Source organism: Miniopterus natalensis, chromosome 1, assembly GCF_054644295.1.
Source record: "Miniopterus natalensis isolate mMinNat1 chromosome 1, mMinNat1.hap1, whole genome shotgun sequence".
NCBI lineage: Eukaryota > Metazoa > Chordata > Mammalia > Chiroptera > Miniopteridae > Miniopterus > Miniopterus natalensis.
This window is the reverse complement of record NC_142081.1, coordinates 96,123,976-96,151,639: the sequence shown is the minus strand read 5'-3', so window position 1 is coordinate 96,151,639 and position 27,664 is coordinate 96,123,976. Positions and strand designations below refer to the sequence as shown.

Here is a 27,664-nt window from a genome sequence, read left to right as displayed (position 1 = left end):
GACTTTGTGACACTCATCACACATAATAAACTGCAAATACATTTGGTTCTGGTTCTGATACCTTGCCTTTGAGATTTGCCTTTCTGACGGTCCTGGGTTTTCCTATTGAAGACCTTGTAGGCCTCAGTCTTCTGATACTGCTCCAGTTCCTTCATGTAACGCTCCTTATCTCTGTCTGCTTCATCAAGGTAGCGCTAGGAAAGAAAAGTGGAATTATTTTCAAGAAACAGATCTTATTTAGGTAAAATATCAATGAGCTATTTGAAGAACACAGAGGACAATGAGAACATGGAAAGAAAAGTATATGGGAAATAAGCTTTAAGGGAATTAAAAATATCACATGGATAAAGTATAATCTCTACATTATAAAAGAAATAGGTGATTCTGAGTTTTTATAGACTATTGCCTTTTCTGACTTAATGAAGACAAATTCTACTGAGGTCATTCCAATAAAAAATTCACAAGATGATAATTATTTCTCTAACCCTATATACAGAATTCTACATGGCTACTAGAGCCCTCAAGATGACTGAACACCACATTCAGTCCTCCCAGGAGAAAGGGTGAAATATTACTTTGTTTCTCTAATCCCCAACCCATTCTGAGGGAATGATCTCATACATCAGCTGGCCTTTGAAGAGCCAAAAGAGTGGGACACTAAAGCCAGAAGACACAAAGAACATTAAAAAGAATGACCTCATTCTATGGACCTAAAATGGACTACTATGAGAGAGCTTGTATTACATGCTTTGTGCAATTCATTATTTAAACAAAGTCCATTGATCTACCAGCATAATTTTGTTTAATGCCTTGTCCTTTTCATTCAATTAGGTTTAAGAAATAAAGTAAAAAAATGCTGCTTACAAATGAACATAAACTAGTCAGAAATTATGTTAAAAACCTTGTCCCACACAAAAGCCAATGTAGGGGACACCAAACTGGCCAAATCTAGGACAACTTAAGTACTAAAATACTTAAGTACAGTAATACATTATAAACCATTGGGGAAAAAAATTCATATGCCTATACCAATAATAAATAAATATCAACCAAATAAATATATAAATGGAGAGAAGAGGAGGGCTCTTGCTTAGATTAGAATGCTGAGGGCCAACTGTTAAGTGTGGAGGGAGTGCTAGGGTTGGAAAGTGATCATTTTGCAACCATCATGGGAAAGACTAGGTCAGGCAAAAGTCATCAATGAATGCTAAATCTGGGGGGAAATTCTGATACTGATATTTGCATGTTCTTAAAATGGTTTCTCCATAGACTACCTATTAATTATAAGGGAGAATAAAAAAAACTTTACTGAGTGAGCAAAATGAACATTACCAATGAGAAATGAAAGGTCACTGTGGTACCCTAAGAAGGACACACCACCACTATAGTATTCTAAGAATGCATAACTTCAATCTAATCATGAGGAAACATCAGACAAATAATGAGAAATGTTCAGCTAAAATTAAACAAAAAGAAGGAAGACAAAGAGGGAGAGATTGTATTTTTTTTAAAAATTAATGTGCCTGGCCGGCGTTGTTCAGCAGTTGAGCATCAACTTATGATCCAGGAGATCGTGGTTCACTTCCCGGTCAGGGCACATGCCTGAGTTGCAGGCTCGATCCCCAGTAGGGGGCATGCAGGAGGCAATGGATCAATGACTCTCTCATCATTGATGTTCCTCTCTCTCTCTCCCTCTTTCTCTCTGAAATCAATAAAAATATATTAAAAAAATTATTAATGTCATAAAAGACAAAGAAGGTTGTGGAAATATTCCACATTAAAGGAATCTAGAGATTTGACTACTAAACACAAAACCTGACCTTAGACTGGAATCTGAACTGGAGGGGAAGGTATTTTTTCTTAATCCTCACCCAAGGATATGGATATTGATTTCAGAGAGACAGGGAGGGAAACATAGATCAGTTGCCTCCTGTACGAGACTTACCATGGAGTGAACCTGCAACCTAGGTATGTGCCCTGACCTCAAGTTGAACTTGAAACCTTCTGGTGTATGCGGTGATGCTCCAACCAACTGAGCCACTCAGTCAGGGCATGGAGGGGAAAATTTTTATAGAAGAAAAATGTTATATCAACTGATATAATTGGAATATGGATGGTAGATTTGACAAAACTATTGTGTTAATATAAAATTATGAAGTTGATAATTATACTATAGTTATGTAAAAGACCATGTCTATTTTTAGGAAATACACACTATAATATTTAGAGCCATGATGTATATAACTTCTCAAATGATTTTGAAAGAAATAGTGTGCGTGTGTGTACTGTATGAGTGTGTGAGAGACTGTGAGACAGCTTGTGCTGGAAAGTATGAGCACACAAACAGAGAAATGGGATAAAAGGGTGTTCTTTGTACTATTCTATATTTGTAAGTTTTTGTACATTTGAAATTATTTTCAAATAAAAACTTAAAAAAACAAAAACAAGTACACAGACCCTTGTCCTACCTATCTACTGTTACTTTTGCTTTTTTCTGTATTGTCTGAAAACATTTTAAACAATGAGCATGCATTATGAAATACAAAATTAAGAGAAAAGAGTAACCTATATGTATAACTCACTTCATACATTAGAACTAAAACAATGGATGATATGCACTGCTTTCTATAAGCTTGCTACTATAAACAGAGAGCTTTAAGTTGCAACTTTAATCTGATCTCTCTGAAATTTTAAAAATTCAGTTAATTCCCCAAAGTATTTTTCAATTTGGTAGAAATGAGTATAAAACATAAAAGAAATAGAGGTATCTTTCAGATGCTGAGAATGCTATGAACTTTTAACCCAAAGCCCCTCCCAGAACCATCACTCTGCTTTTGAGACATTTCGGACAGTACATGGCAATCTTGTCCTAATTCCTCTCAAGTCTCTCTGACAAATGGATTTCAGTTTGATAACAGGGTTAATTTCTGCTCTAGAAGAGAAAGAATTCAAGTATACTGGCTTTATTTTCCATAATAGGTTAAATATGCAAGAAATTGCCCTAGCTGATTTGGTCTGGTGGTTAGAGCTTTGGCATGCGGACTGAAGGGTCTCTGGTTCGATTCTGGCCAAGGGTATGTACCTCGGTTGTAGGCTCAACCTCCGGTCTCGCTTGGGGCACGTGAGGGAGGCAACCAATCGATGTGTTGTCTCTCTCACATCAATGTTTCTCTCTCTCTCTGAAAAGCAATGGAAAAGATGTCCTCGGGTGAAGATTAAAAAAACAACAACAAACCAAACCTAGAACTCTAGTTTAAAAATTTTACTAAAGCAGTAATAACTTTGAAACAAAAATTGTTTTTTTATTGTTCAAGATAATAAAGATGTTCCCTTTTCTCCCCACTAACCTCTTCCACCTGTACACCCCCCCCCCCCCCAGTCCCTCACCATCACACTGTGTCCTTGGGTTATGCATATATGCATATAAATTCTTTGGTTGATCTCTCCCCACCCACACATCCCCACCTTCCCTCTGTGATTTGCCAGTCTGATACATGCTTCCATGTCACTGAATCTATTTTGTTCATTAGTTTATTAAGTTCTTTAGATTCCACATATAAGTGAGATCATGTGATGCTTGTCTTTCTCTGGCTGGTTTATTTTGCTTAGCATAATATTCGCCAGGTCTATCCATACTGTCCCAAAGGGTAAGAGATTGTTCTTCTTTACAGCTGCATAGTATTCCATGGTATTAATGTCCCCACGGCCTTTTTTATCCACTCATTTACTGATGGGCACTTGGGCTGTTTCCAGATCTTAGCTATTGTAAATTGTGCTGCTATGAACATAGGGGTGCATGTATTCTTTGTGATTAGTGTTTCAGGATTCTTAGGATATATTCCTAGAAGTGGGATCACTGGGTCAAAAGGCAGATCCATTTGTAATATTTCGAGGAAATTCTCTATTGTTTTCCACAGTGGCTTCACCAGTCTGCATTGCCAACAGCAGTGTACCAGGGTTTCCCTTCCACATCCTAGCCAGCACATGTCATTTGTTGATGGTAGCCATTCTGCCAGGTGTGAAGTGATACCTCATCGTGGTTTTAATTTGCATCTCTCTGATGATTACGATGTTGAGCATTTTCTCATGTCTCTTGGCCATCTGTATGTCCTTTTTGGAGAAGTGTCTATTCAGGTCCTTTGACCATTTGTTAATTGGATTCTTTGTCTTCCTTTTGTTGAATTGTATGAGTTTTTTGTACACTTTGGAAATTAGTTCCTTATCAGATACATTCTTGGCAAACATGTTCTCCCACATTGTGGGGATCCTTTGTATTTTGAGGCTGATTTCTTTTGCTGTGCAGAAGCTTTTTAGTTTGATCTAGTCCTATTTATTTTTTTCTTTTGTTTCTCTTGCCCTAGGAGATGTATCAGTGAAACTTCTACTACATGAGATGTCTGTGACTTTACTGCCTATGTTTTCTTCCAGGATTTTTATGGTTTTGTGACTTACATTTAAGTATTTTACCAATTTTGAATTTATTCTTGTGCATGGAATAAGTTGGTGACCTAGTTTCATTTTTTTGCATGTACCTGCCCAATTTTCCCAATACCATTTATTGAAGAGACTGTCTTTACTCCATTGTATGCTCTTGACTTCTTTGTCAAATATTAAACTGACCATAATGACTTGAGTCTATTTCTGTGGTCTCTGTTCTGTTCCATTGATCTATATGTCTGTTGTTGAACCAATACCAGGTCGTTTTGATTACAATGGCTTTTTAGTACAGTTAGATATCCAGTAAAGTGATCCCTCAAATTCTGTTCTTCTTTCTCAAGATGGCTGTGGCTATTCAGGGTCCTTTTTGGTTTCATATAAATTTTTGGAATATTTGTCCTATCTCTGTGAAATATGCTGTTGTTATTTTAATAGGAACTGCATTGAATCTATAGATTGCTTTTAGTATGGACATTTTAATATTAATTCTTCTAATTCATGAGCATGGTGTATACTTCCACTTGTTTATATCTGCCTCTATTTCTTTTTTTTTGTCCTGTAGTTTTCCGAGTACAGGTCTTTTATATCCTTGGTTTATTCCGAGGTATCTCATTTTTTTAGTTGCAATGGTAAATGCTATTGTTTTTGTAGTTTCTTTTTCTGAGAGTTCACTGTTGATATATAAAAATGCTATTGATTTCCGGATGTTAATTTTGCTGAATTCATTTGTCAAATCTAGTAGTACTTTGATGGAGTCTTCAGGGTTTTCTATGTATAATATCATGTCATCCGCAAATAATGACAATTTTACTTCCTCCTTTCCAATTTGGATACCTTTTATGTTTCCTTCCTGTCTGATGGCTGTGGCAAGGACTTTCAGTACTATGTTGAATAAGAGTGGTGAAAATGGACATCCCTGTCTTTTTCCTGTTTTTAAGAGAAATGGTTTTAGTTTTTTAAAAAAATATATCTTTATTGATTTCAGAGAGAGGAAAGGAGAGAGAGAGAGACAGAAACATCAATGATGAGAGAGTCATTGACTGAGCCCACAACCAGGGCATGTGCCCTGACCGGGAATGGAACTCCGATCGCGTGGATCCTAGGCCGATGCTCAACCGCTGAGGCACGCCCGGCCGGGAGAGAAATGGTTTTAGTTTTTGACCATTATCATGTTGGCTGTAGGTCTGTCGCACATGGCCTTTATTATGTTGAGGTATGTTCCCTCTATTCCCACTTTGCTGAGAGTTTTTATCAGAAATAGGTGCTGGATTTTGTCGAATGCCTTTTCTGAATCTATTGATCATATGATTTTTGTCCATTTTGTTTATGTGATGTATCACATTTATTGATTTGTGAATGTTATACCAGCCTTGCAAACCTGGAATAAATCCCACTTGGTCATGGTATATGTTCTTTTTAATGTATTGCTGGATCTGGTTTGTTAGTATTTTAGTGAGGATTTCAGCATCTATTTTCATTAAGGATATTGGCCTGTAATTTTCTTTCTTTGTTGTGTCTTTATCTGGTTTTGAGATTAGGAATTTGTCCATTTCACCAAGGCTGTCCAGTTTGTTGGAATATAGTTAGTCACAGTATTTTCTTATGATCCTTTGTATTTCTCTTGGGTCAGTTGTTATGATGCCTCTTTCATTTCTGATTATATTTAATTGGGTCCTCTCTCTGTTTATTGGTGAGTACGGCTAAATTTCATCAATCTTATTTATCTTTTCAAAGAACCAGCTCTTGGCTTCATTGTTTTATTGTATTTTTTTTCAGTCTCTATGTCATTAATTTCTGTTTTGATCTTTTGTTTCCTTCCTTCTACTTCCTAAGGGCTTTTCTTGCTGGTCTCTAATTCTTTTAGTTGTTGTGTTACATGGTTTAGTAGAGCTTTTGCTTGTTTCTTGAGGTAGGCCTGTACTGCTATGAACTTTCCTCTCAGGACTACTTTTGCTGTGTCCCACAGATTTGGGGTGGTTGTCTGTTCATTTTTGTTTTTTTCCAGGAGGTGTTTGATTTCTTCCTTCATCTCATTGGTAACCCAATCACTGTTTAATAACATGCTATTTAGCCTCCATGTGTTTGAATATTTTTTAGTTTTTTTTATAGTGATTGATTCCTAGTTTCATGGCACTGTGATCCGAGAAGATGCATGATATGATTTCAATATTCTTGAATTTGTAAAGACTTGCTTTGTGTCTATCATGTGTTCTATATTTGAGAATGTTCCATGTGTACTTGAGAAGAATGTATATTCTGTTGCTTTGGGATGAAATGTCCTGTAAATGTCAATTAAATTCATTAGATCTAGTGTGTCATTTAAGGTATCTGCTTCCCTGTTGATTTTTGGTCTTGATGATCTGTCCAATGATGACAGTGGGGTGTGAAGTTCCCCCACTATGACTGTGTTGCTGTCAATCTTCCTCTTAAAGTACACCACGAAAATTTTTATATATTTAGGTGCTCCCACATTGGGTGCATATGTATTTATAAAGGTTATTTCCTCCTTTTGAATTGAACCCTTTAGTATTATGTAGTGACCTTCTTTGTCTCTTGTTATGGTCTTTATTTTGAAGTCTATTTTGTGAGAAGTAAGTATTGCTACTCCAGCTTTTTTTTTGTTTCCACCTGCATTGACTATTTGTTTTCAGCCAGTGTGAATCTTTTGCTTTCAGGTGGGTGTCTTGTAGACAGCATATATATGGGTCCTGTTTTCTTATCCATTCAGCTACCCTGTGCCTTTTGATTAGAGAATTTAATATGTGTACATTTAAGGTTACTACTGATATATACTTATTTAATGCCATTAAAAAAAAAAGTATCTGTACTGATTTCCGAGACAGGAAGGGAGAGGGAGAGAGATATAAACATCAATGATGAATCATTGTTCGGCTGCCTCCTGCATGACCCCATGGGGATTGACCCCACAACCTGGGCATGTGCCCTGACCAGGAATTGAACTGCGATCTCCCGGATCATAGGTTGATGCTCAACCACTGAGCCATGCCCAGCTGGGCTTTTTAAAAAATGTATCTTTATTGATTTCAGAGAGAGGAAAAGAGGGGGAGAGAGAGCCAGAAACATCAATGATGAGGGAGTCATTGATCAAGCCCACAACCCGGGCATGTGCCCTGACCGGGAATCGAACCCCAATCGCCTGGATCCCAGGTCGACGCTCAACCACTGAGCCACGCCCGGCCGGGCCTGGCTGGGCTTTTTAACGCATTTTCCCCCCTTTAATCCAGTGTACCTTGCTCTCAGTATTTCTTCTTAAAGCAGTTCTCTTAGCATTTCTTGCAATGCTGATTCAGTCACACTGAACTCCTTTAGCGTTCTTTTATTTGGGAAGCTCTTTATTTCACCTTTAATTTTAAATGATCGCCTTGCTTTATAAAGCAGTCTTGGTTACAGGTTCTTGCTTATCATTACTTTGAGAGCTTCATGCCACTCCCTTCTGGCCTTATGTGTATCTGTTGAGAAACCTGCTGTCAGTCTTATGGGGGTTCCCTTGTAGGTCACTGCTTGTCTCTCTCTTGCAGCCCTTAATGTTTTCTCTTATTCCGTGACATCTGCCATTTTAATTATGATGTGTCTTGGAGTGGGTCTCTTTGGGTTCCTCTTGTTTGGAGCCCTCTTCCTGAACTTGTACAGCTTTCTCCCTCAACAGTTTAGGGAAGTTTTCTGTTATTATTTCCTCCATCAAGTTCTCTATCTCTTGCTCACTTTCCTCCCACTCTGGAATCCCTGTGATGCAAATGTTGTTATGCTTCATGTTGTCCCAAAGCTCCCTTCGACTGTCCTCATGCTTTTTAAGTGTTTTTTCTTTTTGCTGCTCTGATTGTTTTTTTTTCTACCTTATCTTCTAAGTCACTTATTCTATCCTCTGCTTCATTGAGTCTGCTTTTAATGTCTTTCAGCATATTCTTGATATCAGATATAGTATTCTTCATTTCTGCCTAGTTCTTATTTATGATATTTAGGTCTTTTTTTCATGTTTTCACTAAGTTCTTGGACCTTTCCATTAAGTGTCTTGTAATTCTCATTAAGCCTCTTTATAACTATTACACTGAACTCTATTTCTAATAACTTGCTTAACTCCACCTCATCCTGGCCTTTTTCTGGTGATGTTTCCTCTTCTTTAGTTTGGGGGTTGTTTCTTTGCCTCCCCATTTTAGTGGCTCTTAGTGTTTGTATCTGTGTATTAGATAGATTTACTGTCTACCAGTCTTGTGGTGTGGGATCTTGTAGTTTACATCCAGTGGAGCCTAGAGGTGTGTTTTCCTTATGCTTCTGAGCTATTTATTCTAGGTGTGTCCCTTTTGAGGGTTTCCCTTTTGTGGGTTCTTTGGCCTCTTCTGTTGTGACTGAGTCTAGGCTGTTGCTGAATGGTTCTTGGGAGGACTCTCCTCTCAGGCTGGCTAACTGTGTGGCTCAGCCCCAACCATATCGTGTGAGCTGTTGTACAGGTGCTGGCAAGGCAATACAAAACACAACCAAACTGACAGGAAACAAGCAGTATCTTAGAAAATATCCTGACAATCACAATGAAAACGTCTCTGGAGAAAGTATAATTGGGGGAGTGAAGTGAGAACACAAATGCTAAAGGGAAAAAAAAAAAAAACATATATATATATATATATATATATAGAGAGAGAGAGAGAGAGAGAGAAAAGGGTATTATTGCTAATAAAGAAAAATAAAATAAAAAGTAAAAAATAGAGAAGCTACTGGGAGATAAAAGGGGCAGAGAAAAGATTGTGAAGGAAGGGTGAGCAAAAAATTAAGGGTAGAGAGTTGGAATAGGAAAATAGCTGAAAAAGAAAAAATAAAGGTAAAATAAACAAACAGAAACGAATATAAAGACAGGAAGACAGAATAAAAGGGTTCGAAGAAAAAAGAAAAAGTTATGCCAATGGAACAAGAAGAGAGGGAGCGATAAAGCAAGGGCAGGGAAGGTGTCCAATAAGAGATTTGGGTGAACCATAGAGAAAAGCAGTAAACTTATTGGTTATAATGATAATATCTCAGCAGTAAAGCAGAGAATATCAAGAAAATGTTGATAACAGAACAAAAAACAAAACTAAGTAAAACAAAAGGAAAGGAAAACAAATTAAAAAAAAATTAAAACCATTCAAAAAATTTAAAAAGAAATTTTCTACAAAAAAAAAAAAAAAAGTCCGTCAGGTGTGTTTCACCTGGGCAGCTTATGTTGTCTGAGGCTTACTGTTTTGCACGCTGATTTCAGTTCTCCTGGGAGGTAACTGTGTATCAGGCAATGTCAGGAGCTCTCCAGTTTTGGCTCTGGTGTCCTTAAGTAGTTGGCTTATCTGAGGCTCTCTGTGGACCACCTCCACTTGTCAGCTATTTTGCATCTCCCTTGTGGTTGCCTGGTCTTACTCCAGAGTCATCTGAAGAGTCTTCATGGTGCAGGCCAGTTAATTTAGCTCAGGATATTTCTCCCTTTAATTAGAGGTTTCGCTTTCAGGCACTCACTGTGGGGAAATTAGTCTCTGCTTCAAAGCCAACTCCTGTCTCTACCCTAGCCTCCAATTCTAGTTCCCCATAAAATGGCCTGCTGCAGTTTCAGACTGAATTCAGTTGGTTGCCTTTTCTGTAAGGGCAGTTTCAGTAGCCTGGGCTCAGTGGGTTCAATTAAAAAAAAAATTCTGGTGAGCACTTTCCCTTCCCAGCGCCAGCAAGGGTCTTAAACTTTTCCTTCAGTTCCCAAACAATAGTCCCTCAGAGTCCTATTCTTGTTCTGTCGTCCTGTGAGCTGTTCTCCCTGCTCCCTCAGGACTGTGCCCTGCGGGGGATATCTGGGACTCCAGTGGGCCGAAATAGCTTCTTTCCTGTAGGGGTTGGTGCTCCTAGCCTGCAGGAGAGGTAGGCATGCTTTGACCCTCCTTTTCCAGGTATGGTTGGCTGATCTCACAGAGTGCTCATTTCAAACTCTCTACAATGCAGGCACAAATCCCAGCTTTCGCTGGTCTGTCTACCGAATGCAAGGCAGGGAGGCAGATGCTCGTTCAGCAATCAAAAACTCAAAAATGCACAAAGCAACAAACAAGCAGAGAATCCGCCCTCCGAGGTTCTTGTGTCCCTGCAACTTGGTACCAGCAGTAGGGATCACAAAGTAAATCTCATGCAGGTCTGCTGCACAGCTGAACACAGGTAAAGTTGGGGCAACTCCTTACGCACTATGCTGGCTCCTCTCAGAGCAGGTCAAAAATCTCCGATCCATCCCACGAGCAGCTCTGGCAGATGGAGACCCAGTCCACTGCGCAGGCAGCTCCGGTTCCTTTCTGGCCCTGGAAGGGCTCTTTCCCTTCCCCATGCCACACAGTTCAAATGCTTTCTGGGGCTCTACACAATGCCTTGCAGGAAAGCAGAAGGTCCCTGTAGGTGGCTACTCAGTGTATTCCTCTGGCTCCTTTATATCTGGAAGCCATACACTGTGGGACAGCCTTTCCAGGGTCTGCACACTGGGTGAAAGACTCCTATCCTAGCTGCCCTCATTAGACGCGCTGTTTCACTGGGAAGGCGAGGTCCCCTCCTCACAGGCACACTGTTCCCCTGGCTCCCTCTGCCGGCCCTGCAGAGGCTCTCCTTCTCTTCTCCTCCAGTCCGGGTCTGAGATCCCAGCTTTTGAATGAAAGTCCACACTCCCAAGTGGAGGGAGCTTTGCAGCCTCTAACTCTAGGGCCTTGGAGCCCAGCACTGGCTTCAGGCGGAACTCCCCCTTTCTATGGCCCCTCTCTTACTAGATTCTATGATGTTTCTTCAGTGCTCCTTACTTGAAATATATCCACTCAGGTATATTTCTCTTGTTTTTCCCAGCTGGTTACGCAGTATTTTTGTGGTAGATCGTGTCCATGGCTTGGAGCAAGGGCACTTTGCTTCTTGTCAAGAGTTCTGCCATCTTCCCTCTCCCCACAAAAATCTTACGTGAACAGAATTATATCAAATGACCTTTTCTCATTTAACTCATGACTTTTCATTGAATTTAGTGGAATAAATTACATTGACAAACTTCTTAATACTGAATAACTACAAAAATCTTATGTGAACTCTCAGCATACCAATTAAACACCAGTGTAGCTGCTTTGTTTGAAAGCCCCTCCTGCTCACACCCTGCAGCAGACCCTGAACGAGTATAAAAACTACTGTGCTGTAGAAGAGAGCTATGCAGGACACTGACAGGCACATGTCAAAACTGAAGAAACAGCTATCCAACCTCTCTGCTTTCCTGAAATTATTTCTGAGTTATAATCAAAACTAAGCTAAGGATCAGGAATAGAAAAAATTACCTGTTTTTCCTCAGGAGGCAGTTTACTCCATTCATTGCCTAACATTCTTGTGATTTCTGGAAATGGGACTTCTGGTCTCTTTGCTCGAAGCTGTTCTCTACGTTCATTCATGAACCGAACATATCCTGTAAGGGGAGATTTGGGTGCATTGCTGTCTCGAAGAGGTTTCTTCCTCTTTCTTCCTTTGGACCACCCTCCTCGTTTACTTCTTTGCTATAACAAGATAAAATAAAAACCAAAACCAAATTACAACAACAAAAATGTCCCCAAATAACACCAGAGTTGCATTTTCTCGCTATTAGGACCCTGGATATTCAAAGCTCTCCATATCTGTCATACGTACAAATAACTGCAATGCATTTTTCAAGAGTGGACTGCAGGTGGTTCACCTATAGACCCTTTTATGTACCACACTACAAACTGATGCACTAAGGACATATTCTAGTGCTAATCTCAAGAGATGAGAATAAGGGGTGTCATGATCACTCAAGCTTTGGCTTTCATGTATACTTAACAAGTCCTGGCTCCCAATAGGAAAATTCTAAAGAAATGCAGCATATACACAGCACTGTGCCAGAAAAGTAGAAATGTCACAGTAGATCAGAATAAGATGTAACACACACTGGGCAAGCAAAGAGACAAGTTGTAGTATAGGGATAAAATTTATTCATGAAACCCTGGCCGGTATGGCTCAGTGGACTGAGTGTCATCCTGTACACTGAAAGGTCACTGGTTTGATTCCCGGTCAGGGCTCATATCCAGGCTGTGGGTCCAATCCCCAGCTGGCATACATGTGGGAGGCAACCGATTGTTGTTTCTCTCACATCGATGTTTCTTACTCTCTTCCTCTCTCTTTAAAAAATCAATAAAAACATATTTAACGAAAATTATTCATGAAGGGTGTTTCTCATTGACACCACTCAAAGGTCAATTTCCCATAGTAGATAGCATACAGATTTTTAAGTTAATATCTAAGTTTTAGAAAAGTTTCAGTAAATATATCTAAAATGAAGAGTAGTTTTTTGACTTGATGATTTATTTTATAAAGTCAGAGGTCTTTATATATTATTAGTTAAATCAAGATTAAATCACCTCTAAATAAGTATAACAAAAGGACTGAGGTACCCATGATGTTTTACCATAGCCCTTTTCCTTGTCCTTTTAAAATGAAATGCAAGGGACATATTTTTGCTTCATAATTTTACAAATACATATAGGCAATCAGTATAATGTTTTATGGATACAAGAATTCTTATTTCAGAGAAGAGAAAGGTAAGCAAAATAGGACAAAACAACCTAACATTAATTACATTACTATACTCCTCTAAATATATGTAAAATGGTACAGTAACCCACCATCAGGCAAATGGTGTATTTAGTATCAGTTTTCTGTTCTTTTTTAATTCTAGTAACATTAAAGCTACTAAGGAGTTTAAGATGTTTGAGAAGCTTTAAGCATTCATCATCATAACCTTTAAGAATGTCAACATGAAAAAATCAGTTCTTTTAAAATGAGAAGTACCATCATTAAAAATTAATGATGGTACTTTGATGGCTAAAAAGAGTGCCTTAAAACATAGTCAATGTAATTAGTCATTTTTGAGTAACACTGAAAGTCCAATAAGGGAATGACTATGCAGGCCAATATGAAACCTCTGTGTGATTTAAAGATGTGTCCTATGGAAGGTGGAATGATTGGTAAGTAGTGTGAATCTTTTGGGCACGTATGACTCCATGCTGTAGGGCCTGGGGAAAAGTGTGTGGTCTTGAACATTGGCATGTGGACTTCTCATTACTTGTTTAATTAAATAACTCATTCACTCATTTAACAAACATTTGTTAAACATCTAATATGATGTAGGTATAAATTTCTTAGGAAAAAATAGTCTTCCTGTCTTTGTCATTAAAACCATTAATATGATCCTACATAAAACAAGAAATACAAAACATAAAATACTGAAGAATGTAAGAAAGCCAGACGATGGACACTTACTGCCTGCTTCTTTAGAAGCTTAAGAGACCAGTAAAACAGAAGAGATATACTTCAGCTTACCTCATCTTCATGCCTCTGTTCACTGCCTTCTGCTGCGTTTGAAGGCTCATTCTGAAGCAACTGACCTTGGGAGAGACCCTCCACAAATTCTGGGTTGTTGGTAGATGATGTGGCTCCACTACTATATGGAATCTCTGGGTGGCTTAGCCTAAAAAATAATATGCAGAAGAGTAACAGTTCAGTATCAACAGCATCAATCACTCCTATTTATCACGGCTGAAGACAAATTTCCCTGTTCGTAAAACCAAAGGCCAGTCCTTGAGTTAATTCCCCCACCTCATTCTGTGTAAATGTAAATAGTATCTCCAAAGCAGTTACAGGGCATTTAAAAAATGATTTCAGTGCTTGATTGAACCACATCAGTTCCATGAAGAAGTCTACTAAAAACAGCTATAATCTTCTTTTCCCAAAATATTACCTCTCCCTATCAACATACAGACTTCACAATTTAGTTCTGAGCACGCAACAGAGCCTTTTATATGCTATCTTTCATGTATCCCCACTGTAAAGGGAAAATACTATTAATGGAAAAGGAGAATAGGAATGGGAACTGTAGATGAAGTTTGCCCCCAGCACAAGAGAGAGTTCTTATGGTATATTCCATAAGCTATTTCTTCTTGGATTACAGAGTTTATTGACAACCAGATCATTTACAAATGATTATCAAGTTCAGTAAGTTCAAATATAAATGTTAATGAATCAGACATAACAGATAAATAAATCAGAACAGATATGATTCTTTTCTGCTCCTACCATTTGTTCCAGATGAGTCAGCAAACCAGATCTCACAAGAAGATACAGATGATGGCTGGGTCTTAAGACTGACTGATCGCCTGGCCAGCATGGCTCAGTGGTTGAGCATCGACCTTTGATTCAGGAGATCGAGGTTTGATTCCCAGTCAGTGCACATGTGCAGGTTGTGGGCTTGATCCCCGGTGGGGGGGCGGGCAGGAGGCAGCCAATCAGTGACTCTCTCATCATTGATGTTTCTATCTCTCTCTCCCTCTCCCTTCCTCTCTATGAAATCAATAAAGATGTATCAAAAAAATAAAAAAATGAAAGACTGACTTACCCTATCACGCATGGATAAAGGAGGTTTTCTGGGGGGAGGTGTGGGACAGGTGAAGGAAGATGTGTAACAGGCTAATATTCAGTCATTGTTCTGAAAGAATGTATATTTCATAGGGTTACAGGCACATAATTATAATCGAATATAAAATAAGTACTGAAACACAGGTTTGTAAAATGTGCTGTAAAGGCACGGTAAGAGGGTATGATACATTTTATATGCGTGGAGAGGATGTTAAGAGAGATTTTACAGAGGAGGTCTTAAAAGATGAATAGGCATTCATCAGGTAAACAATGTCATTACAAGCAGAAAGAACATGATAAAACAGGAGAAAGGGAACCTTATCAAGAGGCTACAAGTGAGAGACAAGGGCAGCCAGGACAGAGAATAGTGGAAAGAAAGCTAGAAGATACTTAAGAGGTAGAATGGAGAGAACTTAATGATTGAATATAGTGAAGGAAAAAGAAGAGCCAAAGGTAATTCTGAGGTTTCCAGACTGTGTGATTACATACTATGATCCAAGGTAACAATTGCCGTGTGTGTAAGAAAGACAGACAGACAAGAAAATGGTAAGTTTGAAACACTTAAGGCATAATTAAGTGGAGCTGTCCCACAGACAACTGGAAACATGCCCTGACAGAACAGAAGTGAGAAAAAGCAATGAGACAATTTGAGAGGCATTAGCCTATGAAAATAAAGGGAAGTACTAGACATTTTCCAGAAAGATAGTGAGAAGAAATGTCAGGACAGAACTCTGATGGAATAATATCATTTTAGGAACAAGTGCTAGAAGAGACTGGGAAAGACTAGAGAGGGCATTAAGAGACTTAGGACAGAATAGGAAGACTTTTAAGAAGGGATTATTCTAAAGAACATATATGCATAGCCCATGAACACACACAATAGTGTGGGGAAGGCTAGGGTAGGGCGGGGGCTGGGTGGAGGGGGGCAAAAGAGGGAAAATGGGGGACATTTGTAATATGGTCAACAATAAATTCTTTAAAAAAGGAAGTGGTTATTTATTTATATTTTTAATTTATCTTTATTGTTGAAAGTATTACAGGTGTCCCATTTTTCCCCCCATTGGCCCCCTCCACCTCGCTCCCACCACCTCCCCAGGCCTTCATCCCATTATGGTCTGTGTCCATTGGTTATGCATATATGCATATAACTTCTCTGGCTAATCTCGTCCCACCCTCCACCTCCCTTCCCTCTTCCTTCTGAAATATGATCGTCTGTTGCATGCTTCAGTGTCTCTGGATCTATTTAGTTCATCAGATTCTTTTGTTCATTAGCTTCTTCTTAACGAATACCCTTCAACATTTCATGTAGTACTGGTCTGGTGGTTAGCTTTTTCTCATCTATCAAGTTCTTTATCTGACCTTCAATTCTAAATGATAGCTTTGCTGGGCAGAGTAATCTTGGTTGTAGGTTCTTGCTTTTCATCATTTTGAATATTTCTTGCCACTCCCTTCTGGCCTGCAAGGTTTCTGTTGAGAAATCAGCTGACAGCCGAATGGGTGCTCCCTTATAGGTAACTGCTTTTCCTTGCTGCTTTTAAGATTCTCTCTTTGTCTTCAACCTTTGGCATTTTAATTATGATGTGTATTGCTGTGGTCTTCTTTGGGTTCTTCTTGTTTGGGACTCCTCTGTGCTCCCTGGACTTGTAAGTCTATTTCTTTCACCAGGTAGGGGAAGTTTTCTGTCATTTTTTCAAATAGGTTTTCAATTTCTTGCTCTCCTTCTTTTCCTTCTGGCACCCCAATAATATGAATGTTGGATTGCTTGAAGTTGTTCCAGAGGCTCCTTATGCTATCTTCATATTTCTGGATTCCTTTTTCTTTTTGCTCTTCTGGTTGGGTGTTTTTTGTTTCCTCATATTCCAAATTGCTGATTTGATTCTCACTGTCCTCTATTCTCCTGTTGATTCCCTGTAAATTAATCTTCATTTCAGTTCGTGTAACTTTCATTCCTAATTGGTACTTTATTATGTCATTGATGATCTCACTAGTTTCCTTAATAGTCTTACTAAGATCCTTGGGCATCCTTATTACCATTATTCTGAACTCTGTATCTAGTAGCTTGCTTGGTTCTATTATCATTTAGTTCCTTTTCTGGAAATTTCGTTGTTCTTTCCTTTGTGACATGTTTCTTTGCCTCCATATTTTGGCTGCTTCCAGGTGTTTGTTTCTATGTATTAGGTAGAACTGCTATGTCTCCTGGAATTTGTAGAGTGGCTTTGCATAGTAGGTGTCCTGTAGGGTCCAGTGGCTCAGCCTCCCCAGTCACCTGAGCTGGGACTTCTAGGTGCTCCCCTGTGTAGGCTGTGTGCACTGTCCTGTTGTAATTGAGCCTTGGTTGCTGTTGGCGTCACTGGGAGGAATTGACCCCCAGGCCAATTGGCTGTGAAGACCAGCTGCAACTACAGCCGAAGAGCTGCTATGCTGGAGACACCCCTATGGAGCAGGATTTACTTCAGTGGATACTTTGGTGTTAACTGAGTGTGCCCCTTGAGTGTATCACTTGTGGATGTGGTAGGGTTGTAATCCAGCTTGGTTAAGTCTGACCACCAGGTGCACTGTCTCTGGGGCCTCCCGGGAGGTGCAAAGTCAGCCTCTGCCTGTGCCTTGCCCAGGGCCATCCAGCATGAGCTACACAGCAAACTGTAGTTGGCTGCTACTTGTGCTGGGCTTGGCGGTGTCCAGGAGAGGCCAAGCTATGAACCAATGCAGGCTACCACTAATGCCAGGCGTGGGGCCACTTATCAAGATGTATGGGGCATACTAAGGACAGCTGCTGCTTGTTTGAGAGATTTTAGGAAGTCCTTAGCATGATGCTGGAGAGGCCACTTGCATAGAAAAGCCACTGGAAGTGGCTTGGATGAGATTGCAAGTAGGGAGGGGTGGGGTCTCTGGGAATCACCAGGGCTTGGCTGAAGATGTGAGTCAGGTGCTGGAGATTCAAATATGGTGCCTGCCTGCTGGCTCTGTTGGGGGAGGGCTTGACAAAGGAGCAATGGCCTCTGCCAGGTCTTCTGTCTGAGAGAAAGATGCCCTTCCACCTCTCGCCCTGATTTCAAGCAAGTTAGTTCTTCCCCGAATTTCCTAGGTTCCTTTGAAACTGCTGCCCAGTGCTGGAGCTCAGAGGGAGCAGGTCTGAGTGAGTCTGTGCACCGGTCCTTTAAGAGGAGCTGCCTGGGACTCCCCATAGCCTCGTTGTCACTCAGACACAGTCCCAGCTGGTTTTCACAGCCTGAAGTTGTGGCAACTTCTTTTCCCGGCCCTGGAACCCTGGGCTGGTGGCCTGATGTGGGGCTGGGACCCCTCACTCTTCCGGGAAACCTCCACCGCTGAGATAATCCTCCAGGTTTTAAACCGTGGCACCTGGATGTGAGACTGTAGCAGAGTCTCTGTGATTCAGCCCCAATCTGCCTGTGTCTCCATCCCTCCTACCTTTCTTGTTGCTTATTAAGTTCCCTGGTTGTAGGACTTCTGTCCAGCTAGATTTTAGGAGGCTCTGAGTGATGGTTGTTTTGTATTTTAGTTGTAATTTTGATGTGGTTGTGGGAGACAGCGGGTACAGTGGTTACCTGCGTGACCATCTTGTTGTCTCCCAAAGGGGAAGTGGTTATTAACCAAGTAAAACGTTGTAAATGTCAAGTCTGATAGGCTAAAAAGTATCCGTTAAATTGCTGGCAATTTTAGGGGGTAGTTTTAGTGAAATTATGGAAATAAAACCAGATTACTGAGAGATGAATGAAAGCAGATGCAGACTGTTCTGAAAATGAAAGAATTTATACTTTCCTGACCCTTGCAATGAAATTCCAGTTCGATCTTGGCAACTTTGTTTTCCATTATTTCAATCATTTTGGATGTCTTAGGCAACTTGTTCTCTCTCTGTCATTCTCATTTCAACTGTGTCATCAAGTTTTAAGCTACTAACTCTTGCACATTCCTATTTCAGGAAAACATGAGAACTATGTTTGAAAAAGAACACTTATCCTATGAACCCCTGACTGAAATGGACAGGAAGCAGAAGGGAATGGTCAGAGGTATCAAATGCCTTGGAGACGACAAGCTGGATAAACAGAAAAAGAAGAGAAAAAAGGGCTCTTTTGTTCATATGAATGAACTGTCCATGCTCTTAGCTAAAGCCAACAACCCTTCCATTTGTGCTCTGGATCCCACACCTTCTAGCCTACCTGCTTGAAGACATGTTTTCGGCAATTTTGCCCTCTCTAGCACCACCAATTCTTTCCTCTCTACTGGATTGGCCTAATCAGCACACAAATAAGGCATTATTACTTTTATCTTAAAACAACACACTCAGACACCCACCCACTCTTGATCCTATTTCACTTTTCCCTTTTCCTTTTATAGAATTTTTTATACTTATTGACTTCACTGGAAACAACTGTTTATACTTACTGTCCTCAATTTCTCTCCTTTCATTCTCTCTTAAAACCAACCAAAAGGAAATAGTGCTTAAAACTCTTGTCAAGGTCACCAATGACCTCCACACTAAATCTAATGTCATGTCTCAGTCCTCATCTTATCTGATCTTCCAGAAGTATCTGACCTAGCTGATCTCTTCCCCTTGCTTTTGCTTGTTTTCCAGGACCCCCCAGACCTCTGGTTTTTCTGCTACCCTTTTAGCTACCCCCTTTAGTCTTTGCTGAGTCTCCCTCTTCTGCCTGACTTCTAAATACCTAGGTATCCCAGAGCTTAGGCATTAGAGCTTTTCTCTTTTCTATCTACACAAAGCTCATATCTTCAGTGATCTCATCCAATCTCATGACTTTAGGTGTTAGCTATATGTACACTGATGACTCCCAAGTTTCTTTTTCTAGTCTAGACATTCTCCAACTTCAGAGCCTGATTATCAAGCTCCCTATCTGACATCTCTGCATAGTTATCTAATAAGCATCTCAAGTTTAAAATCTCCAAAACTGAGTTCCTAAAATTCCTTCCCATACCTGCTTAGTTTCCCCCATCTAAGTTAATTCCATCCCTTTAGTCTCTTAGGCCAAAACCTTGGAGTTGTATTTGACTGCTTTTTTCTCCCTTCTTACATCTTATCTGGTCTTTCAGGCAAATCCTGTTTGGTTTACCTTGAAAATGTATCTGGAATTCTATACTTCTCACTACCCTTCATTCCCATGATCTTTGAAACCCACTCCTGTGAGGTTTTTGTCCCATGACTCCACCAAAAATACTTTTATCAAAGTCACTAGCGATATTCTTTAAGTCATTTCACACCTGAATTATTTCAGGAGCCTAACTGGTCTTGTTTCAACCCCTGCTCCTATCACTTTATTCTCAACTTAATAGTCACAGGGATCTTATAAAAAAAACAAGTCAGGTAATATTATTCTGCTCAAAATTCTCAAGTGCTTTTCTGTCTCAGAGTAATAAAGAGCTCACTTTGACCTCTAAGATCCTATAAGATCTAGTCCTTTGCTACTCAAGTATGGGCCTCAGACCAGCAGCAAAGCCATTTCTGGCAACTCATTAAATGTAGAATCTCTCATTCTAACTAAACTTTCTGACTCAGAACCTATATTTCAATAAGCTCTGTAGGCAGTTCATATGTACAATTCATATGTACATTACAGTTTGAGAAGCACTGATGTAGCCCTCAGTTACTCCTCTCCCCCGTAGCACACTCTGCTCCAGCCACAATGACCTCTTGGCTATTTCTAAAAGGTAGAAACACACCTACCTCAGGACTTTGGTATTCATTCCTCCCTCTACCTAGAATAATCTTCCTCATAACTGCAGGCTAACAACCTTACTTTCTTCAGGTCTTTATTCAAATCACTTTCTCATTAAAGCCTTTCTGGGCCATCTTATTTAAAACTGTACCCCAAATCCTTCCTATCCCTATTTTATTTTTTAATCTATAGTTCTTATCACCATAGTATGTATTTTACTTATTTATCCTGTTTTTTTGTCTGATTTTCCGGGTAGGATTTGAGCTCTACAGGGGCTGGGATTTATGTCTGTTTTGATTATAGCTGACTATATGGTACCCAGAACAGTGTCTGACATAGTAGACACTCAGAAAAGTTTTCACTGAGTGAACTGAATTTAGGAATAGACATAGTTTAGCAAAGTCTTAGAGAATTACGCTGAATAGTGCAGTGAGAGGCAGATATTAATGAGGTAGACAATGAATTTGAAGAAAGGAAACAGAATTACAAAGTGAACTCTATTTTTAAAGAGCTCTAAAGAATATTAAAATAATTTTAAGGATTAGCTAGCACTTCAATCTACTACTGAATACATTTCTTCTTTGGCAAATAACTTCTACATAGAAAAGATAAAATTCAAGTATAACAGAGATTTTCATGGGAAGAAGGACAAGCTATTAGCCCTTTACTTTTTAAAAAATTTAATTTTTTCCATCACCTTTTATACCATCCTCCACCTCCACCTATTCTCCTCTACATCCAAAATCACCACTCTGCTGTCCATGCCCATGAGTTCTCTAGCCCTTTTCTATATGCCTTTACTTATCTGTCCAAAATAGCAAAGAAGGGAGATAGGAGAATGTAGATGAAAGGAGCCACATGCTAACCTGACTAGCTCAGGAACCGCCTGTGTGGCAGCTTTGCAAACTCAGAGACCTAAAGTAACCACAAAGGATGATCTGAAATTAAAACTTTTAAAATTAAAAAGCAGTTTATGGTGGGTAATCATGTCCTAGGCTGGTATCTGCCCTGACAAAGGTCAATATTTACCTTAACTGAGCCTGTCTATTGTCTTTTTGCATCTACAACATGTTTAACATATCGTTGGAATGTTGAAGTAATTTCCTTTTTCTGGACTCCTCAAAGCACAATGCAGTGACCACAAATCCCCTTATTGTTATTGAGTTGTTGACTGTTAACTATTCTGCACCCAGCTAAGTAAAAGAAGTGTGTCTATCATTTTACTTTTTATCCAATCCCAGAGGTTTCCCAGCTTTGCTTTCTCCCGCCTCCCTAATCTATCACCAAAGGATTTCATGTAACCCACTTCCGTCTCCCCCTTTGATTGTAATGCATTAAACAAGATGCAAAACTGCCATTCTCTTGAGCATTATCTCAATCCATTGAGATTCTGCTTCTCAGCATGTGTCAACAGTTTGGCTCAAATAAACTCACAAAAATTCTTCACAAGTTTGAACATTTCTTACATTAAAAAGAATAATAAGGAAAAAAAGTCAGCTACAGATCCTAGGCAACCTGAAGAAAGAACTGTATTTTAAAAATATGAGCTTAGGCCCAGCCGGTGTGCCTGAGCAGTTGAACATTGACCTAGGATCCAGGAGATCGCAGTTCGATTTCTGGTCAGGGCACATGCCCGGGTTTCAGGCTCAATCCCCAGCAGGGGATGTGTGGCAAGCAGCTGATCAATGACTCTCTCTCATCACTGATGCTTCTATTTTTCTCTCCCTCTCTCTTCCTCTCTCTGAAATCAATTAAATAAAAAAAATAAAAATAAAGAACCACCTGTTTACTTGCTTAAAAAATAATAAATAAAAAATCGGACCTTTGGGGGGAAAAATTGTTTTAATATCTGTGGCAATTCAAACTTAAAATATATTTCATTTTTAGAGCTAACCCTGTGGCAGGTATTTCCTTAAAGGTGACTATGTAATTCTCTTAACAGGGAGTTGCTGATGTTTGCTAGATCCCCACATATTGCTGCTGTTCACAGGAGCCAAAGCACTGCAAGTGACAGCCGAATGCAGATTATAATAGCTCTTACTCTTTTTGCAAAGTGCAACAACCTACCTTCTATTCTTATGATATAAAACTGCCTCTTTAGCCCAGCTGGGCATGGCTCAGTGGCTGAGCATCAACCTAGGATCCAGGAAATCATGGTTCGATTCCAGGTCAGGGCACTTGCCCCAGCTGCGGGCTTGATCCCCAGTGGGGGCGTGCAGGAGGTACTCGATCAATGACGACTCTCATCATTGATGTTTCTATCTCTCTCCCTCCCTCTCCCTTCCTCTCTCTGAAATCAATAAAGATATATTTAAAAAGTTAATAAATAAATAAAACTGCTTCTTTGGCACCTATACTTTGTCAGAAGCTTTGTTTTGAAGCCTAGGCAGAGGCCCAGTGTTCCAAAGCAGCTGCTTACCCAGTTGTAGCCAGATCACTACTCTCCTTGGAGCCATCTTCATCTGCATAAAGGGGAGGCAGGGTGGAACTAGTCATCAAAGTTTCCATCTCTCTAGAAGGAAGAGAGAATAAAAAATAATTAACAGCTTAATTAATTCCAGTTCAAGTTCCACTAATTTAAGAGCCAGCCTTCCTTTATCACAACAGCAGCAGAATAGAAACTAGTCTGAATATTAATCTTCTTGACTTGGACACATTCAAATAGTCAGGTATATACCCCAAAACCATAAAAGGACTAATTTTACTGGCTTCTTTCTAAAAGTCTCCTTACAAATAAAGACTCAGCACCTCAAAAAAAGGGGAGAGATGAAGTGTCTTTTCATTCACTATGACAACACCACCCTCTCTGAGTGTTTCACAGACATCTAGTTATGGTTGGAGCGTCCGCCTGTGGACTGAAGGGTCCTGAGCTCGATTCTGGCCAAGGGCAGGTATCAGTTGCAGGCTTGATCCCTGAGGGGTGCGTGAGGGAGGCAACCAGTCAATGTGTCTCTCTCACATCAATGTCTCTCTCTCTCTCTTCCTCTCTTTGAAAAGCAATGAAAAAAATATCCTCAGGTGAGGATTAAAAATAAAAATAAATAGATCACATAAACAAAGAAAGTTCAGGGAACACACATTTCTTCCTTTTTCTTTTTAACCTTGTATTTGTTTTACTCAACCTATATGGCTTCAGATGTGATTTTTCTAGTGTTATGAATAGTCAGGTCCCTAAAAAATGAGTAATAAAATGGGTGGAAGGTTAGTGGCCAAGATTAACAAAAGAAGGAAATGAGGAAATGGTCCAGTGAAACCCAAAGGCCTCTAAACTAGTCTAATAAGTTGGAAAATAAAATGATTCCCAAGAATATGACTGGGATCCTGCAAGACTGCTTTCAAAGACTGGGCCTTGAAGGGGTGATTCAAATGATTCATGGCTACCAAGCCACTGATTGCCAAAAGATCTTCAGGTGTCTGTGCCTCATAATGTCCCAGCACAGAGGTCACACTGAACTTTGAAATTCCATACAAAGTAATTATGAAATGTAATGAATGCTGCTCTGGAAGGGGAAAGAAGAGAAATATATACAAAAGCAAGGCAATATACAAGCTTGATTCTCCACTGGTGTTTACATAAATAGGTATGTCATGCACCTGGAGGGCTGGAAAAATGGTATTACCTTAGGGTTTACACTTTGAAACCGGGTCTGGACTATAGCTTTGGAAATCCAAAAATTCCCTCTAACACCAACCACTCACTGAAAAAAACTGATGTATGAAACAGAGTACCAATTTAAAATATTTTAATAATGATTATGAAAACTGTAATGAGAATTATATTAAGCACATAAGATATATATTGGCCAATCGACACATCTCTCCTTGTAGTAATATGGGGAGTCAAATCATAATCAAAACATTGCTTTGGTCAATATGGGGCCAGAACAAAGGAAAGTAGGTAGAGCTTAAGAAATGTTCCTCAACTAAGAGTGCTCTAGTAACCTTTTCCGACAAAACGAATGATCTTAACAATAAGACTATGTTATTCCCAATGTGTTGGACAGTGCTGGAAGCATAATTTGTACTTGTTTTCTGGGGTTGGTACTTTTCATGTGCCCTTTCCTTACTTTACATATGTTAATTCTTACTTCATTAAGTCATCTTACTTGAAGACACACTATATTCCCTCCCCAACTATACACTTCAGAGTTGAGAGGTGGAATTCTACCCTCATTTTCCATACTACAACCCTTGTGCAAAACTTCCTTTCTTTAAAAATCATGTCACTTGGCTATACCAACCTCAAATTCAAAAATCTTTGACCACTATCTCCTATTATTCACTCTCTCAATTACTTCTACTACAACTGATCTTTAATTACACAAATCTCTATTCATTGACCATTGATTTTGTCTTTTCTGTCCAGCTTACATTCCACAGCTACATTTCAAATATTCTTCTGCCAACACTTTCAATTCCTTTGCTCTACTATCTTTATATACCCCAGATGTAGATCGGCTATGAGTTTTATACTTTAGGAAAAAAAATTATTGATTTTAGTCAGAGAGGATAGGAGAGAGAGGGAGGGAGGGAGAGAGAGAAAGAGAAACACAGATGTGACAAAGAATCATCAGTTGGTTGCCTCCTGCACGTGCATTGACTGGGGATTGAACCAGCAACCCTGGCATGCGCCCTGACTGAGAATGGAACCAGTGACCTCTTGGTGCATGGGATGATGCTCAAATAACGGAGCCACACCAGCCAGGGGAGTCAACTCTGAGTTTTAGCTCAAGGTGGTGTTGGAGAAAAATCACAAAACAAAGGGTGCTACTATAAATTTATGATACCCAACCACAACAGGGCCCTCAATGCTCTGAGCAGTTATTCTACATGTTCTTAGAATATTTCCTAAGGGCCACAGCTCTGTCAGACTTTTCCAACCAACTGAAATCTAATTCATCCAGACCCTCTCACTTAGCCTCATCTTTTCACACTCCCCAGACTCACACCAAATGCTAAATCGTTTATTTTTTTAAACATATAATTCACACACCATAAAATTCGCCCCTTTAAGTATATAATTCAGTGTCTTTCATACATTCATAAGATTGTATAGCCAACATCATAACTGATTTTATAACATTTCATCACCCCAAAAAGAAACTCAGTATCCATTAGCAGTCACTCTCCATTTGCCCCTTCTGCTAGACCCAAGTAACCACTAATCTGCTTTCTGTGTCTATGGATATATTTATTCCGGATACTTCATATCAATGAAATCAAACACTATATGGTCTTTTGTATCTGGCTTTTCACTTATCATAGTTTCTAAGTTCATCACATTGTAGTAGGCATCAGGGTTTCATTCCTTTTCTAAAAAATGTCTTTGAAAAAAGTTGATTTTAGAGAGAGGAAGGGGGTGGGGAGGAGAAAGAGAGAGAGAAAGAGACACATCAATGTGAGAGAGAAACCTATGGCCTGTTTTACCCAGTAAGCTTTATTTAACATCTTCTGTCCAAGCATGTTTTTTTCCATAGTTGGGGGCCACTGATGCAAGGAAGCCCATCTGCAAGCAAAGATAGGACCCGACCATTCTGCTTGACCAGGGTTGCAGCCCCAAAACATCCTGTTATTCTGACAAGTTTTCGCGGTCGGAGAATGCAACACCGGCCCCACATTGTACCCTATCTTAAGTCCCTGTAAAAGAAAGCTTAACTCCACTTTCAGGGCTGACAGCATACTGCTGGTCAGCCCACAGTGAGAGAATGCTTCAATAAAAATTTCTAAAAGCTCTCAGAGTGCTTTTTGCCCTGGTTCCTCTCTGCATTGATCTAATATATTGGTGCTGGAGGGGAACCCGAGGGACTTTCCCACTTCCTGGCTGCTGATTCTCCAGTCCACACCAGCCTTTGGTCAAACTCTGTGGTGAGTAGGTTTCTATTTTCCCCAACCCTCTGATTTGCCATCCTCCCTTTTAAGTCCTTGTACAGGGCCAAGGGTGTTTGCTCATTTCTTGGCTTCAGTTTCAGGGACCTAGTCCCTAGTTGTCAGCTACCTAGAAGGAAGACTCACTCCCTTCTCCCTAGTTTGGTCTGAATGACAGGGACGCCTGCCCTTCAGCCCTCTCACCTCCGGGAATAGTCTACTCACTCAACCCTTCTTTATATTATGGGTAATCAACCCTTATTATGGGTAATCAACCATCTGCCCTGCCTAAGCGCTCCCCCTTAGGTTGCCTTCTAAAAAAATATCAATCATCTTGGCCTTGAGCCTGACATTATGCCCAGCGACTCATCTTTTACTGCAACACAGCCCCAGTACAAGCTCTATGAGTCCTTGTGGCCTGAAAATGTAACTTTTAATTTCAATATTCTTACTGATCTGAATAATTACTGTCACCGCACCAAGAAGTGGGTGGAGGTTCCCTACATCCAGGCCTTCTTTCTTATTCAAAATCACCCCCTCTCTGTCAGTCTGGCATGCTATATTAAGTCTTTCTATTTCATTCTCTCTCAGCACTCTCCTAAATCCCCTTTGGCGTTGTCTCTTCCTGAGGCAATTCCTTTAGATTCCGCCAATCACTCTTCTCCAAGACCCAGTGCACCTCCCCCAGGACCTCTCCCACGTCCTTGCCTTATGAAGGCCAGCCTCAAGCCCCAGATGAACCCAGGGAATCCCAATCCTCTCTCTCCTCCCCATACCCAATCTCATTCCCACCTACAGGCTCCAGCCCCTCTTTTGCCTCTTGGAGAAGTGGCGGGTGCTGAGGGTCACGTTCCCTTTTCTATGGCCGACCTCTCTCAGATGGAATCTAGGGTCTTACGCCACCGACAGCACAGCTTATACTAAGGAATGTGAATGTATCACCCGTCCTACGACCTCACCTGTCATGACACTTATATAATTCTAACTTCTTCCTTGACCCCTGAGAAAAAAGAACGAGTTTGGCTGGTGGCCCAAGCCCATGCCAATGAGCTTCATCTCCAGGATAATACAAAACCCACTGGAACTGAAGTTGTTCCCAGAGAGGACCCTCAATGGAATTATCAATTTCCACATGACTTCCCAGACAGACGATCCTGTAGCCATATGATTACGTGCCTCAGAGCATGCTGGGAACAAAGCCATCAATTATGATAAAATTA

The 27,664-nt window shown here is 40.0% G+C and overlaps 1 protein-coding gene across 2 annotated transcripts in view; it reads right to left on the bottom strand.

Annotated features, from left to right (window-relative positions):
- HMG20A (high mobility group 20A) overlaps nt 1–27,664 on the bottom strand; it is a 90,565-nt gene that overhangs the window by 28,602 nt on the left and 34,299 nt on the right. For both annotated transcript variants that reach the window (XM_016214198.2, XM_087824080.1), the window contains exons 2-5: nt 22,999–23,091; nt 13,798–13,945; nt 11,745–11,957; nt 62–194 (exon numbers count right to left, since the gene is read on the bottom strand). In XM_016214198.2, coding sequence (XP_016069684.1) covers nt 62–194; nt 11,745–11,957; nt 13,798–13,945; nt 22,999–23,087 — 583 coding nt within the window. In that variant the 5' untranslated portion in view covers nt 23,088–23,091. The remainder of the gene's footprint in view (nt 1–61; nt 195–11,744; nt 11,958–13,797; nt 13,946–22,998; nt 23,092–27,664) is intronic.